Source organism: Micropterus salmoides, unplaced genomic scaffold (assembly GCF_014851395.1).
Source record: "Micropterus salmoides isolate LMB-PRFRI ecotype aquatic unplaced genomic scaffold, ASM1485139v1 Ms_hic_scaffold_12, whole genome shotgun sequence".
Taxonomy (NCBI): domain Eukaryota; kingdom Metazoa; phylum Chordata; class Actinopteri; order Centrarchiformes; family Centrarchidae; genus Micropterus; species Micropterus salmoides.
The window spans coordinates 15,447,811-15,464,723 of record NW_024040263.1 but is presented as its reverse complement, the minus strand read 5'-3'; the positions used below and the strand labels follow the sequence as shown (position 1 = coordinate 15,464,723).

Here is a 16,913-nt window from a genome sequence, read left to right as displayed (position 1 = left end):
TTGGAAAAGATCTGCTTTGGGGGAGAGAAAAACAGCATTTCAGTCTGGACAGAGAGAAAGATATGTGTTTAACAATTTTACTGTCCTAATGTGGGCATACTCTTATTTTAACAGGACGACCTGTGGAAACAAAAGCCACTTTGAGCTGCTGTACAACGTGTAATAAACCTCACAGATAATCCAGCCCAGCTTTCTTTTTTTTTTACCAACCCATTTTTAAAATTTTTTTTTTTTTTTTTTACAGATGAAGCTATTACTCCCCCAGAATTCACATCACATACAAAACAAACAATCACATACATAAAATAGAGGTTTTACAGGAACAGATATCAAGGACATCAAGTCACATAAAGTGGTTGCGTCACATATATAATTCAGTTTAGCAAATCTGCTGTATCATAAAATGATAAAATTGTCTTTGTTGTCACACGCGTACCTGTGTAGATAGACCCATTCATTGTGCCCCTTCCATGATCTCTTAATAATCCAATTACATAATACATATTTTATATTTTTTAAGGTTTGAAAATTTGACTACAGAGATACGTAGATTCACAACACTTTGGTTTGCAAAATATATGTGATCTTCAAATCCTGGGTATTTTCATGTGGTTTAATAACACGTGCAGTGGCCAGAGTTTCCACTGGAAATGTAATTCATATAATACACGTAGGAACCTTTTCCTGACATTTCTAAAGTTATAAGTTGTCTGTATGACATTTGGTTCGGGTGGCCACCAGAAGCAGGAAGGAGTACATTAACATTCTCGACTCAGCGGCCATATTTTTACCACAAACTGTCATATCTTAAATAGATACTTTCATTTAGGTATTATTATTGGCTGTTGTCAAACGACACCATGTTATTAGAGGATTACTTGGCAGACAGTGCATATCTAGTAAAGCTTTTTATCACCTGTCTCAGATGAGAGAACGCTCAGTTAGTTATGGGTCGTCTTATTTCTACATATAGCAGTATATAAAACCAGTAAAATAACATTTATGTTTTATTTTCTTTTAACAGGCCTCAGCTCATCTCTGCCTTGGGTCGTATCTCCCCTCAGGCTGTGGTCTCTCAGTGAGGACCATATGGACTGAGGAAGTCCTGATCCGAGCACTACAAGGGCTCCTTTATCCTCCTGGAGGTGGGATGAGGATAGATACCGTAATTGCTTCCTTTGCTCTAATACTGACCGCTCCCTCGTTTGCTGACAGTACAGATTCTCTCAGTGCGAGTTAACCTGGAAGCATATCGGCATTAGGATTTATACTGACACTTAGGTCATCTGTGGCCGGTACAATAATATGAGAGAAGAATCAAATACCCAGTTTAAATGGCTCACTGCAGAAAGCGTAAAAGGCACAGTATGTACAGCTACTAGGATTTAAGTAAAACAGGAAGAGCAATGTTTTTTTTCTGTGGTTTGGCGTGGATGTACACGGAAGGCTCCCCTCTCCTAGAGTTATTTGTTCAGCATCATCAATGGATAAAACGATCTTTGGAGATGATGCTATAAACAGACTCAAGGCAATCTTTCGACCCAGAAGGTCGTTTTAAAAACACTCACCGCTGTTCTGAAGGTATTTCCAGCATCCTAAAAGACTCTTTTTACCACCTGGATGCATAAAAATATATGATAGTTGAACAAAACATAAATATTAACTGCTGCATAACTGTATTACTGTATATATAACTGATACTAAAACTTTTAGTTTCTGTTCATGTTGTACAAATTGAGCATGGAGAACTGTAATTCCAGCTACCATCTTTGTTTGGATTAGTGAACTGCAATGGTGGAAGAAGTATTCAGATTCTTTACCTAAGTAAACGTAGTAATACCAGACTGTAAAAATACAAGTAAAAAATGTCCCCTTTGACTGATATGTTTTTGACTGATGTATCAATGTATACACAACATTTTACTGTTACAGCTGTTCGAGGGGAAGCAAGTTTTTATTATTTTCTAAAGGGCTGTGACTAATGATTACTTTTATTATGGATTCATCTGCTGCTTATTTTCTAAATTAACAGATTTACTGTTTGGTCTATAAAACTTGGTTTTGTTAAAATCCCGTATGTGTGGATCAGACCTATTGGGAGCAAATATCTCTTTTAGAGTGAATTCAAAAAAAGAAAAAGAAAAGAAGAAACCACTCTGTGTTAGATAACTGCTAAAGCAATGCTGACTGGGTGCTGATAGAGCCATTAGTGTAAGTCTCTGTTTTATTATAGTGCCGCTGAGATGAAAATCATTTGAGGGCAGTATCATTATCAGGGGGCATACGAATGGAACAGGAGAAGTATTTTCTCCTGGCAGTACGTTTGAATAGATGTCAAGATTGAAACCATTATTTCTAAGCCCTGATGGTTTGTCATATCCTCACAGTGAATGTTGAGTGGGTGCTTAGCAGTGCCGGTTCCCCTCGTACGTCACTCCTGAGTCTCTGGAGTTATTCTATTCCCCTCACAACATGTGGGCCTCTACAGAAAGTACAATCTAACATCCATTGTGCAGTGGGGTGGCCACTAAAAAGACATTATACAGAAGTAGCTGTGAATAGTGCTGCTGAAAAGAGCCGACTTAAATAGTGAAATATTTCAGGAATAAATGCTCTTATTTTTAACTCTGACTATTTTTTTGTGCTTTGTCTACAAAATTTAAATTCTATCTTGAGAAATTCCTTATTCATCTGAACAGGCTATAAACTGGAGACATCCTACCACCAAACCAACAAACACAAATCCACACATTTTCTAAAGAGGTTCAGGTTTTAGCCATGCGTGGCTCTAGGTATGGGTCTGTCGGTCCACCACATTGGTCCATACTGAAATATCTATAACTACTTAACAGATTGCCATGTAATTATGAACAGACATTCATGGTTCCCCGACAATTTAGCCATGACTTTGGTGATCGCCTGACTTTTCCTCTATAGCGCCGAGTACAGATTCACACAGCCGCTAACATGGCTGTAGGTTTGCTATTTTGTTTCTCTTCAAGGGTTGCCCAACAAAAACAGCAGAGGTCACATGCAGCAACAATGTGCTGAAGTTGTTACACAGCTCACATCTTCCCAAAACAAATCCCTCTGTACTACACTCCCCAGCTCCCAACTCTACCCGACTCCTTTTGAACCCTCACTGCACATTCTCATAACATCGATTACCACAACCTTCACTGCAGCTCCAAAAGTCTGAGCTTTTCATATTAACTCCAGAGGCTCTTGTTGCCTCTTGACCATCATAGCTCACAGTCAGTCCGTCCTGGTGCAGCCTTCTGCAAATCTGCAGCCACACAATAACTAACACCTAATGATTCACACCTGCAAGACTATCCCTTCAGTCCTTTGACTCATATTTACATTACATTTACATTTATCTGATGCTTTTATCCAAAGCGACTTACAATTGCCATATATGTCAGACGCACACCTCTGGAGCAACTAGGGGTTAAGTGTCTTGCTCAGGGACACAATGGTGGATGGTTGAACCCAGGTCTCTCACACCAAAGGCAGGCATCTTATCCGTGCGCCATCACCACACCCTCTATACGAAATGCTGGTCTAAAACTGCCACTTTTAAATCAATTTATTCTTCATCCAAACCATACAGTATTGTAGGACAGTGGGGGGAGGGGGGCCCACATGTGGTCGTGAGATAAACCTAAGGGGTTGCAAAACGTTTGACAGGAGAAGCAGACAAAATGTTTCTTCTACACAAATGTTTGCTTATTTTTTCAGACTTCCTTCAATATATTTTTCTATTTTATTCCATCAGGACCCCAAAAATTTAGTTACTCTTCGGTTGAAATGGTAACAAGTCACAGCTGGTTAGGGATGGGGATCGAGACCCAGTTCCAAAATTTCTCAAAACCCGAAAATCAATAAGGTTCGAGCTTATCGATACTGCTATCCAGACTTGCGGGTACTATGATGTAACATATACGTCTCGAGCGTCAAGTCCGTTTTATTTTGCAATGCAATGGATAATAAAATCATCAGGCTGCAGTCTCTGCCTGCTCTCTGTCGGCTCCTACACACACACACAGCGGCAGCAGAGCGAGAGGCTGCACCATCATGGTGGAATAACGTTACGGTGAGGGTGAAGTTGGCTCCAAACTACTGTAACGTTAGTTGATGACAGCTAACGCTTGTTACTGTAAGTATGTGCACTAAAACCTTCGCAAGTAAAAAGACAATACTTTATCAATACACGTGTCTGTAAGGTAACGTTAAACAAGTAGAAATGGTTAATTAAATCATCTCTGTCCTCATTCTCTCATCCTGTTTGTTTTATACAAGCACAGCTAACGCTAGCTTGGCATTAGCCAAATGTTAAAAACAAGCTAAATAGAAAGCTGTCTGTCTGGAGCACAGACTGGTCTGTAGTCTTAAAAACTCAACTGCTGGCTGAGACAAACCAGCCGCTCCTTCTTCTACCTGGTAACGTTACCTGCAGCCAGCTAGAGAGGAGGAAGGACTGATACAGACTGATGGTGTTCTCTCTAAACCTCACTCACTACTTGTGATGTCAGATAAAGTAACGGAGTTACTTTGCTGTTGTAAACATTAATGTTGCTGATCTAGAAACAACATTTAGCTGTATTTAAAATATTAAATTAAAAACAACCAGGCAGTTAATATGTAGCCTACACTTCAATATATGTTTATTTATCACAAGTGATATGTCATACGCACATTGAATATTTTCCTCATACCCTGCAGGCCTACCTTATGCCCGTTGGGTCTGGTCTTACCAAATAACCATCACTAAATAATAGTAAAGTATCGATAGTGGTATCGATAAAGAATTGGATCGTTAAGCAGTCTCAATAAGGGTATCAATATCAATAAAAAATTAACAATCCCCATCCCTATAGCTGGTAGACATCAACAAGCTGAAAACATTGGGAAACAGGAATAGGCCTAAACTTCGCATCAAAGCATCCGCCTCCCCCGTGCACAAGACTCCTCATCCAACAAGCCCCTCAAGGATCAGGAGACTTAAATCTTCTCGCCCACCTAGAAATTACCAAATGAAGGTTTTCTATGAATGAATGGACAGTTTCAGTATTGTCTGCTGATTTTCAATAAAATATTGTTTTATTCCTCTGTATTCGTGGTAATAAGAGTTGAAAGAATATGTTCATGAGATCAAACCAGCAGTACAAAACTACAGAACAGGTCTAGAGATGTAGTGACAATCATTAAATAGGTAATACCACCCTGACAAAACAATAGATTAGGTCCAACAACATTTGGCACAATTTGGGCATATTTTGCATGTCTAAGTGTCCTTGGGAAAGACACTGAATTCCAAATTGCTCCCGATCGCTGTGCTATTGGTGTGTGATTGTTAATTTCTGTTTCTGATGAGCCAACTGCTCATCAGTGTATGAATGGCTGAATTTGAGGGCTTCACTTTGTGTTGAAAAGTGGTGGGGACATAAGGGCTCATATTAGAGGTGTGACAACCTTTTTATATACAGGGTATGGTGACAACACACTTAGCGTGATGATGCACAATATTGGATTCACAAGAACTAGACAAGAAGATATTTTAACAATATTTTAAAGAAATATTCAATGCTGATATATATGATAGGGGGGTCTGGGGATTCTGCCTCTAATAAATTTGAGCACTAAACACTCAATTTCCTGCAGTCTGGAGACATGTTCTGCACCACTTTATAGTGGAAATGTCTTTATTTATATAAAAAGAAACACAAAATTCAGGTGGCAGGTAAAAATTCAAAATATAAAAATATAACGGAATATAATGCAGTAATCTGTAGCATGTTTTTTTAGCTTAAATTAGCCTACTTTTGTTGCTTACGTTTGTTTCTTCTATTTAAATTGCATTGCATGTTTTCTTATTGTGCAAATTAACCTATCTCAAAGCATTGTCATTTGTTATTTAACATACTTTTTGCAAGCTATTTTTCAGAATATTTTTTGACGTCTGCTTTCAAAAAGTGATAGGGACATGTTCCCAGGTGCCCAGTATAAATAACACCTACAGATGAAGAAGATGTAGTGTAAAAGCGCTTTGAGTGGTCGGATGACTATAAAGCACAGTACCATTTACAAATTGGCAGCAGCTGAAAGGTATCTTTCAAAAACAATACTATCTTAAGCCTGAAAGGCACGTGCAAACATAGGCGATTACTGCAAATTAGTTAACAAGCTTAGATTGATATAATTATTGATGAAAAAAGGAGTAGGCTGTAGGGTCACTCTAATTATCGAAAGATTGAATAACGCCAGCCTTACCTTCAGATTTTTAATTGGCCCGTTCTTGATGACTCTTAATTGATCGCCCTCCTGTTCAGGTGAGGCGTCTGTGTGCGCGTGCAAGCAAAAAGCGTCAAGAACACGGAGATGTCTCGCAAAATGAGAAGAGAATTACCTTTGTTTTTATTTAAGGTAACCGTTTATTTTTACACGTTTCAACTTTGTCACTCGGTAAGTTTAGGACAGCGGGAGGAGGATGGTTTTGCTGCTCAGCAAGTCCAAATGTCAACCAGGTGGGAAAGGTTTAACCAAGACCACGACGCCCAGCAGGGGAATCGGCACTTGGTTGAACGGGTTCTTCAGGGCCCAGATCTGCGTAAATCCACGCAGTCGGGTGTCAAGGAGCTTCGGCCTGAATCTGCGGCCTTTCTCGGAGCGCCAGTCCCATATTTTACTGGACCGACACTTGATGAAAATGACTTTCTTAACGTTGAAGACTTGTCTTGGACTTCTGGTAATGTCAGCTGGCAACCACGTGCCTCGGATTCACACTCTGAAGATGGATATCGATCACATTTTACAGGTTAACAGTTAAAGTCTGTTCACAGTCATTGTAGAGTAACGTGACTAGTAAAAACTAAAAATTGTAAGTTATAGCCTTCTTGTGACTCCAGAGGGAACTACATGACGTCTGACAAATTAACCATCATTGTGGGTAATGTAGGCAAAGTGCGTGTAATAAAGACTGTCTCTCTCATTTACATGCTGTTTTGTATCCTTCAGGTTTTGATGGAGTCCAGGGGGTGGTCTTGGGCCCATTATTTGACTCCAATCCACATTTCTCTGAGTGGCTGGCAATGAGGCCTTTATTGCAGTGTGATGATAAAGCCATGACCTTCACTGCCACTGGAGAAGGATTCAAGCACCTGTTAGTGGACAGAAGTAAGATGCTTGGTACAACTTATGAGGCGCAAGTGCTGTTTGAATGTAGTTTAACATTCTCAAATAGAATATGCAAATTGGAAGGGAGAACATCTGCATTCTTGTGCAGGGGGCATGGTTACAGTGCAGAAACTAGAGGCCTTTATTTAATATAGCCAGGAGAGTGAATGTAACTCATGAAAAAGTTTAACTTGCAGAAGCCTGTTTTGCACGCTATGTTATGCTAGAGAACATGATTACAGGTGCAGCAAAATGTTTTATATACAGGAGGTTATTTTAAAATTTACATGAAGCTCTAGGCTTTGTAGTGGAAATCTCTCACAATTTTCCTGAGCACAAGATTAAAGGTCTTAAACAGGTTTCAAACTGCAAACAGTCTAAAACTATCTATCAGCTCACATTTTACAAACAGTGGATGGTTGGTATTTAAGCTTGATAAATGCTTTAACCATGAAATAATCAAAATGGTTAATTTTCTGTGGATAGATTCATCATCCAATTGTGCACTAACATTACTTATTCTTTACAGAAGGAGCCTCTCCCATCTCCCCGTTCAAGTTACCGCCGTACTGTGGCTACTCAGTGAGAAGGTCATGGAATGAACTTGAGATGATGGTGCCTTATGATGCATGTTATGTTACACAGGAGGTACCAGCAGCACCTGCAATATATTCCCCCCCAGTAGTTATTCCTGTGTTCATCACCCCTTTTGTTTTTTCTTTTTGTCAGAATGGCAGTTATGTGCTGCCCCTATTGTGGTGGGGCAGCCCACTGAAGCTCACCTGCCCATTGCAGCTGTCCTCTCATGCCAGGCTTTTCTTCCCCTTTGCACCCTCAGTCTTCTGCTCCCCCTACGGGATGGTGGTGCAGATACATGGGCAGGAGCAGGATTTACCAATGCTGGGAGTCACAAGTATGTTGGCTTCCTTGCAGGATTAATGCCGAGTTGATTCAGAAATTGATTTTAGATTACATTCATCAATGTCTATATGTCAGGCATATTGAAGTCTTTCTTGACACTATTTTTTAGAAGGGGTGTATTAATATGTGACCAACAAAAGGAATAAAGGATTCAGTATATCCACCAGAATTTGTTCCTGGCAGTGTGGACAAGGCTTTATATAATTGGTTCAGTTCCAGAAGAATCTCAGATAAAATCAAATGTTAAATTTAAATAAAACACATTAAAATAAAACATAATTATTTGACTTTTTATTTATTCAAACAAATTTTAACTGAACTCTAAACTCCTTCCCTGTAATTAGTATTGTATACAGTTCTTCCCTGGACACCACCAAGGGAGTTATGGAAAGGTGAAATAGTTACTGTTTTGGTTATTTATTCATGAAGGTCTACATGCTGTTTCAAAGCCCTCTCCACTCTGGTATAAAGGCATAAAGGTTCTGGTGGAGAGAAACTGATCCTTTCATTATTGTTAGCCTAAAACTAGTCAGATTTTAAATATGCAGCCTTAGATGATGTAATCACTCAGACTAGTGTAAAGAACAGATACCTCAGTGGTTCCTGCAGCCTTGAAACTGAACCTTTATCAACAGAATGAGACTGACTGAAATGTGCTTTACAGTGAATGGAGATTGGGGTACATTTGTATCTGAAGCGTGTGCTTTCCGTATCCACTCCCATCGTGAGGAGCATACCTTCATCGTCCCCTACAGTGCTCTGTGTATCACTAGAGGAGTAAGTTATTTAACCTGAATGGATAATTATGGCAAGCTGCTTGCTTGCTCCAATAATATTTGTGATGGTTTCCCCCCCCCCCAGGATGGCATTAATCTCCATCTTCGATTAGATGATCAGGAATACATCCTCTCCTGTCCAGTCAATCGTCAGTTTCCCAACCTCCCCTTTCCTCCGGCTCCTAGTGACCCTCAGTTTCCCCAAATTCCAGACCCTGTTAGTCCTGCACCCACTGCCCCTCCTCCTCCCCCTCCTCAACCTCCAACTCAGGGGCAGATTGCTCAGCTTCCTGAATATCCCCATTACCCTTATCCTGGATTCCAGCACCCCCAGCTTCCCCAGGTGTACCCTCCTGGTCCACAACCTGCCCGTCCCACTCAACCCACTCCTGGCAGTCCTCCTGGGCCCCAGCCTCAGCAGCAGTTCCTCACTACTGTTCCTCCAGCTACTCAGCCACCCAAACCTCCACAAAGTCCCTATTACCCTCAGTATTATCTGCAGATACCTCACTATCCTGCACCCACTGCAGCACCAGTGACCCAAACACCTGCTGCTTTTAAAACTATTCCTCAGGAACCTCAGAAACCAGTGGCTCCACAAGCCACCTCCCCCCCTTACAGTCACAGGATTTGTGGCTATTACCCTTATCCCTATTACCACCCTTTCTATCCACCACACTATCCTCCACCTTACCCCCCTGTACACCAGTCTCCAGAGACTACCACCACCACACATTCCACAGCGTCTACCCCAACTCGGCCCACTCCACAGATCCCCCACCACCAGTGTCTGATGGAGCGGATGGTTGTCTTCCTGCCTTTTGCTCACCCAGGCTCCATCCAGGTCAGAGGTCAGTGTTTGTGTAAACATAAGAGATTGTTGTCTTAGTGAGAAGTGTGGCTTTTCACATTTTCAAAGAGAGCCAGTTGTGAGGGAAAATGTGTTGGTGTTTTTTTTCATTTCAATATCACTTTTTAACAACAACAAAAAATCTCTTCAGGGCCCCATGTAAATAATTTTTAGCCTTGCTAGCAGTGTGGCTCTAGTTATGGCCATGTAAGTATGTATGTCGGTCAACATCTTTTGGTCCAGACTGAAATATCTCAACAGCTATTTGATAACCTGGCACAAACGTTGGTACAGCCCTGTCATGATTTTCAGGTAATTTATCCTAATGGTTATCTCCTGACGTCTCTTCTTGTGCCAGGTTGTAAAAGTTGTAGTTTTCATTTTTGATTGAATGGATTGCCATGACACAGTCATGTTCCCTTCAGAATGAATTGTAATAACTTTGATCTCCTGATCTTTTATCTAATGCCACAATCAGGACAACATTTCAATTTGTCCAATACTCCAAAACTCATGGCATTCCCTTCAGTCTGTACTTTTTGTGCTATTTGGCAAATGTTAGCATGCTAACGCTTTAAAATTAGTTGGTGAACATGTTAAACATTAAACCTGCTTGACATTAGCATGTCAGCATTCTCACTGTGAGCATGTTAGCATTTAGCTCTAAATGCTAGAGGTGTGTGTGTGTGTGTGTGTGTGTTACACTCTAAAAGTGCATATCTCTATACAATAAATTGTTACTGGTATGCACAGTTTGGTAGTTTGCACAGACACCACATCAATGTTCCTAACAGTGATTGTTTCAAACATCAGACCAAATGAAGACATGGCTGTTCCTCTCCAATGTGTCTCCACTGTGTGGGTACATGCTACAGATGGCTGAGGGCTCCATGGTAATCCTTCACTCTCCTCTGCCTGCCTGCCACAGCCAGCCACGGGTAAGAATCCTCCATAATGCCTCCTCACTTCCTGCAAATGTGTCATCTTTATATAATTGCTTTACTTTAATCCCTGTTTTTAAAGAAATTATAAGATTTTCTTTCTTTGATGTGGTTTAGTTATCTGATGACAGGATGAACTTGTTGGAACACTCATTTAAAAAATCTTTTATCTTAAGTCCCCATGAAATGGCATCGTGGGAGCCTTTTAAATCAGGATATACAGTAACATAAATGTTCTCACAGTGCTAAAAGTTTCAAAGACTTTCTTGGACACGATAGTCTTAGATTGTTGTAAGTGTTTTGTCTTTTGGTCTACTGCTGCCTCAGTTGGTTAGTTTATATATGCTATTGTGTGACTTTGGTGTTTTTAAAGGGTTAAAAACACCAATAACACAAACTAACCGATCAAGGCAGCAGGAAACCATAGAGGTAAAATTACTGTTTTTGTCAAGGGAGTTTAGACCGTTTTCAAAACCTGTTGTCCCAATTACTCCCAGACACAAAACCATGGGAGTAGGTCCAGGTTGAAAAATACCAAAGTTACCCTTTAATTTACTGATAATCTGTTTTATAGTCGGGGGCAGATTTAGGATTATTATTTATTTTTCTAAATCAGGGGCCATAAAGGGACCATACTTTACACAGTGGGTTGGGTATTATGCGGGTGGTCTGGGGTCCTCCCCCTTGGAACATTTTATGCTTGTAAATAACCACAGAACGTACCTGACAGCAAAGTGGGGCAGAATTGTATTTGAAAAGGCTAACACAAAATTCAGCAAATGAAGTGGTCTGAAGCGAACAGGGGCACTTCAGGGGCCTATCAGATTTGCCTTAACGCAGTCCAATACTGTGACACCACAAAGTACAAAATTATCTTGCACCCTGACGCTGGTAGTTTGTGGTTTGTGCCACTTTGGTTGTCACTACAGCGATTTGACACCAGTACTGCTTGTGTAATGAACACAGAAAAGCATTTATTATTTTTTTCTCCAGTCAGCAGCTCATTTTTACGATGAATCCCATATGGACTGAATGCCGCATTTGCTCTGCATACATCTGTACTGGGTGGATTTGTGGTTTTTTTTTTGTTTGTTTGTTTTTTTTAAATGCTCTGTGCAACCCAACTGGTGGTAATTCATTTTTTGTGAGATTTGAGAGCTCAACTTGTGGACTCTATTTTCAAACATAGTAGCTTTAAACCATGCGTGGTTGTTCATACTGACTTTATTGATCTCTCTGTCTGTCTGTTTAGACTCCCACGACCATTTCCCTATCTCTGAGGTTTTGGGACCTTTCTATAGCACAGTACAGAACTCTAGACCTGCAATGCCCGTATTCAACTATCCCTAAAACTCCTGCACCAGTTATCCCATCAGCGTCCACTACCCCACCCAGCACCACGCAGGGCAAGATCAGCCCCTCTGTTGTCCCAAAACCTGAGGTCTTCTGCTCCTCCCACCAGATGACTGTGGAGCTCCCCTCTGGTCCCATCTCTGGAATTGTTGTTAAAGGTGGGGGGGTGCGTGCGTGCGCGCACTTGTGCATGTTGATGAATATGCTTCAGGTACACATGGTTGCCATCAGTTCTGCATGAATTGAATTTAAACATGTTTCCTGGGGGCTGCCATTCTGGTGTACAGTTAAATAGGGGGGGGGGGGGTACGCTTGTTGTTTTGTCTAGGCAGCACTTAAATGTTGTGCTTTTGCCATGCTGAGAGCTATTATTGTGCCATTCAAAGTCCACATAAAACTTAACTTTACTGTATGTTTCTGCATGTACTTTCTTAGACATCAAAGGGAACCAGATGAATCTCCCGGATCACCCAAAGTACTGTGGGTATTCTGTAAGAGAAGGCAAAGCTGGCAAAATCTATTTGCGGGTCCAGTTACACTCTCACTGCCACATGATTGTACAGGCAAGTATTGACTCAGATTTCACACTGAGCACATGACCTTTTGTATAATTGACCATTTGCTGTACCATTAACTCCTGTGTCAACATTTTTTTTTTTTTTCTCTCTAAAAGGGTAAAATGTACATCACTGTGATCTACATGACAGTAAATGGGAGACAGGAGGCTCAGTTTTCTTGTCCAGTTCCCATCCCAGCATCTGTACAAGGTAGATGGATTTCATGTTTATGCCTCTGAAAGGCTATTCAATTTGCCAAAGGGTGTTTTCTCCAGGCCATTCAAAGTTATTTTAACTGTGCGGCTGACATTTGTCGTGCTGTCCCTCAGAGTGCAACCTTCCCCGCGAACAGCGTCTCCCCTGCGGACCCGGCTCTGTGTCCCAGCCACAATGCCTCTCCATGGGCTGCTGCTTCAGTGAGCACCCCCCTGCCTGCTATTACCCCATGGATGGTGAGCTGCAGTTTGTATCCCCCACTGGCATTTTCACGCCACTTAGCTGAGTACAGTTGAGCTGTTTTGGGTACGGAAATTTAAGCGCTGCAGCTGCTGAATGTGTGAAGAGGCGTGTTCAGGGCCAGTGTAGAATGATTCAAGCTGGCAGTGACACAGAATGTGAAAAGGGTATAAGATACCTTGGGTCTCATTATCAATTGCCTCCTGAGATTTCTGACCTTTTGTTCATTTGACCTTTTACATAAGTGCATGTGTGTCTGTCGTCCTCCAGAGTGCACTGTTGATCGCCACTTTGTCTTCTCCGTGCCTGCCTCCCTCACGGATCCCTCTCTTTCCCCTGCCATGCTCGTCAGTGCCGGGAACTCCACCTGCAAACCCTGGAGAGTGACTCCTGACTACGCCTTGTTTAAGATACCAATGGATAGCTGTGGCACACGCAGAGTGGTGAGCTTTAATGAATAAAAACTAATTATTGAAAAGTTGGGTAAAAAGAACTACGTGTCAACCACAGTTCCTGGACTAGTTAGTAGTTACTAGTGTGCAGAAACTACATTGCATGTCCCATTCCGTCCGGACAGATGGTGGGGACAACTGTGATTTACATGGTGGAGGTCATCAACAAGGTTCAGGCAATCAGCCTCAACCATGGCACCATAACAAGGGATTCTCCTGTCAGGTCAGAGCATGTTGCTTTTTATTATGAGAGTGAAATTTACCTGTTCAGAGAGGACTGTCATTTTGACTGAATATTATAAATGGTTGATTTAACTAATTAGTTTATCGATTGTTGTTAGTTCATTCAAGTTAATCTGCAATAACTGGGAGTTTTGGGCAGCGGAAACAGTAGCTGTGAACATATTGATGACATCACCTATTAAATTGTGTCCATTTAAAAAAAATGCTTATTTACACATCCAGCAATTTTGTAGCAACATTATGATTCATTTGGTGTAGTTTATAGAGTAGATGGGGTATCCATTCGTCTAAGATGTATACTATGTGATCTTAATGTTCCCGGTTTGATTCCAGCTGGGGGAGCCTACATTTATTGTCCATTTTCACATTGACCTGTAAAATAAAGGCAAAATGCCAATAAATAAACTGAAACATACTGTATAGATTTCCATTACCATATTTCCTGTGTCATTCTCAGGTTGTTAGTGGAGTGCAGGTATCTGCCAAGCCCTGTTCTGAGTGTGAGCTACTTGGTTAAAACTCCCACTCTGGGACCTGCAGTTCAAACCCAGGGGGTGTTTGGAGTCCAACTCAGGATTGCCAAAGGTACTAAAACACTTTGCGTATGTGTCTCTGGACTCAAGTTTATGCCAGTCGAGATGGATGGAAACTCATAATAATCTATTAACAAATCTAAATATATCCAGTGTGTTAGCACAGTGTGAATACTTCAAACGTGTCCTCATATGCTGTAGGCAAACACCTACCTAGCTTTGAGTGGGCGAAATGTGGTCCAAGAAAAAACCTATTCCAACACATCTCTCACTTCAGATGCCCAGTACAGCAGCTACTACCCTCAGTATCACCAGCCCCTGCAGATGCTGCTGGGGAAACCCCTCTACCTGGAAGTGCGGCTGCTCAACACCCCGGATCCCAGTTTGGTGCTGCTGGTACACTTCTGCGTGGCCTACCCCCGCTCTGGAAAGGCTGTGTGGCTGCTGCTTTACAACGGGTACATCAAAACAGATTAACTGCACATGAATATCACATTTTGAAAGTGTTTTTCACTGAGGAGATAGCAGGGGAAATTGACAGGAAGTATATATTTGATACCTATTGTTCTGTTATCTAATTGGCTGACTAATTCAATGTTACTCCCTAGATGTCCCAACCCCTTGGACCCAGCCCCGGAGCAGGCTGTGCTGTTAAATCCTAGACCGCCCTCTCCCCAGGCTCAGACCCGCCGCTTCACCATCAGCACCTTCCAGTTCCTTCCTGATGGTGATTTCAAGGACCTGGATGAGGAGGTAAGGACAAGCAGATATGCTTGAGTTCTATAAATAATGTTGGGAATATATTATTATTAAATTATAAAAATTTATCACTGTTTCTCAAAGCCAAAGATGATGTTCCTGAACGTTTTGTCCACAACCCAAAGATATTTAGTTTATCATCATAGAGGAGTTAAGAAATCAGAAAACATTCACGCACAAATCAAAGATTTTTCTTTTTTTGGAAAATAATACTCTAACTGATTATCAAAACAGTTGGTGATGAATTTAATAGTTCGCAATTGATTTTAATTGTTCTTTTCATATTGCAGAATATCAATTTCCTTCTTAGTGTTCAGACTCTGAACTAGAAGACTGAACTTTTCTATGGGGATATGGTATTTCAAATTTAGAAGAGTTGATCAGAGAGCCAAGCGTAAGCAGCTGCGTCATCATTTCTAAAGTCCTCTGTTTTGGCCTTCACTAAAATGCCCTCCGGAGTTTTGAAACGCAAAACGGGGTCGGCAGCGTTTCCAAACTTCTTCATTTTCACTGTAGTCTGGACGGGAGGTGCAAACGTAGCAAAAGGTCTCAGTTTTAATTCGAAAATGCAGTAGTGTGGATGGGGCATTAGACAGAGCCAGACCGGCAGTTTCCTTATTTCCAGTCTCTGTGCTAAACTTTGCTAATCAGCTGTTAACTGTAGCTTTATATATAATGGACAGATGTAAGAGTGGAATCAATCTTCTCATTTAACTTTTTAACAGATAAGCATATCTGCCTGAATGGCTCACTGTTGTTTTAAGCATTAGTTTTTTGTTTGTAGCAAGGACAGAAATATTAACCTAAAGTGCATTGGGATTTGCCCTGAAGGAAAAGAAGTCTTAAGAGTGGCAGTAAAAAGTACATTTGTAAAATGTCTGTCCTCAGACAATTCAGGGTTGTTGTTTTTTTGTCTTTTTTGTTTTTTTCTTAATTTAGCATAGGCATCTAGTCCATAGAAAATTCAGTCAGCATTCATTACAAGGAGATGTGAGACAATTATGTAAACTGAAAATTCTGGCCACATCTCAATTGGCAGCAGCTATTTGTCATAGTACACAGCACACACTAGAGACTGGACACCACATTAAATCCTGCTCTACTTCTGCCTCCCTCTCAGATCTACTTCATGTGTTCCACTGAAATCTGCTCGCCACATGATGGGCCTTGTGTCGAGGGATGCTTTGGCCAGTGACGGTAAGAAATGAGCGCTCTGTCCTCAGATCACCCACCACACGCTTATGAACTCTGGAAGATCACATGAAAAACTCAGCATGAATTACTACGCTGCTCACTGAAAACAACCTGAGAGCCAGTAGTGGCTGACGTTCCAAACGGCAGCAGGACAATGATTTAGTAATGAGTTTTTAATTATTAAGACTGATCCATTTCCTGTTTTTCAGTTACGAAATGGAAGATGCTTGAAGCTTGTGGAGATTATGATCTGGTAAGCAGTACTACCATGTTTGGGTCATGTAAAAATGCACCAATGTTATATTTCTATACTGACCGTATCTCCTCTTCTCCTCCTCAGACATCACTTGTTCAACAACTAATAAAAGCTCTTGAAGGACGCTAAGAGTGTGTGTTTTTGTTCCCAAGCTTGCAGCCACTAGGTTTTACAGCAGCATCAAAAGGTGGGAGGCACTGTTTACATGAACATTTGGCCCTTGTGGACTGAGCATGATTGAGACTCAGACTGGCTTGTTTTGTTGCTTCTTTATGTGGAATAGAGTCGGTTACCAGCAATAAGTGTGTGTGTGTGTGCCACGAAAGGGAAACGAAATGCAACACACGAGAACAAAATTTGTTTTCTTTTTTTTTTGTTAAATGAAATCAACACTTGCCACATACAGCAAACCTGGGGCTTTTGTTACCCTGGAACAGTTGCCCATT

At 41.1% G+C, this 16,913-nt stretch overlaps 1 protein-coding gene across 1 annotated transcript; it reads left to right on the top strand.

The window, feature by feature from the left end:
* The first annotated feature begins 6,275 nt into the window (after positions 1-6,275).
* On the top strand, positions 6,276-16,596 carry LOC119899157. The gene is made up of 19 exons (XM_038713603.1): positions 6,276-6,817; positions 7,018-7,176; positions 7,706-7,824; positions 7,906-8,089; positions 8,762-8,874; positions 8,959-9,724; positions 10,537-10,661; positions 11,917-12,175; positions 12,453-12,580; positions 12,691-12,784; positions 12,904-13,026; positions 13,301-13,473; positions 13,608-13,705; positions 14,183-14,310; positions 14,536-14,716; positions 14,867-15,011; positions 16,138-16,214; positions 16,421-16,464; positions 16,552-16,596. Exons 1-17 carry the CDS (start codon positions 6,382-6,384, stop codon positions 16,210-16,212), a joined length of 3,306 nt encoding a protein of 1,101 aa, XP_038569531.1. The 5' UTR covers positions 6,276-6,381; the 3' UTR covers positions 16,213-16,214; positions 16,421-16,464; positions 16,552-16,596.
* The last annotated feature ends 317 nt before the right edge of the window (positions 16,597-16,913 follow it).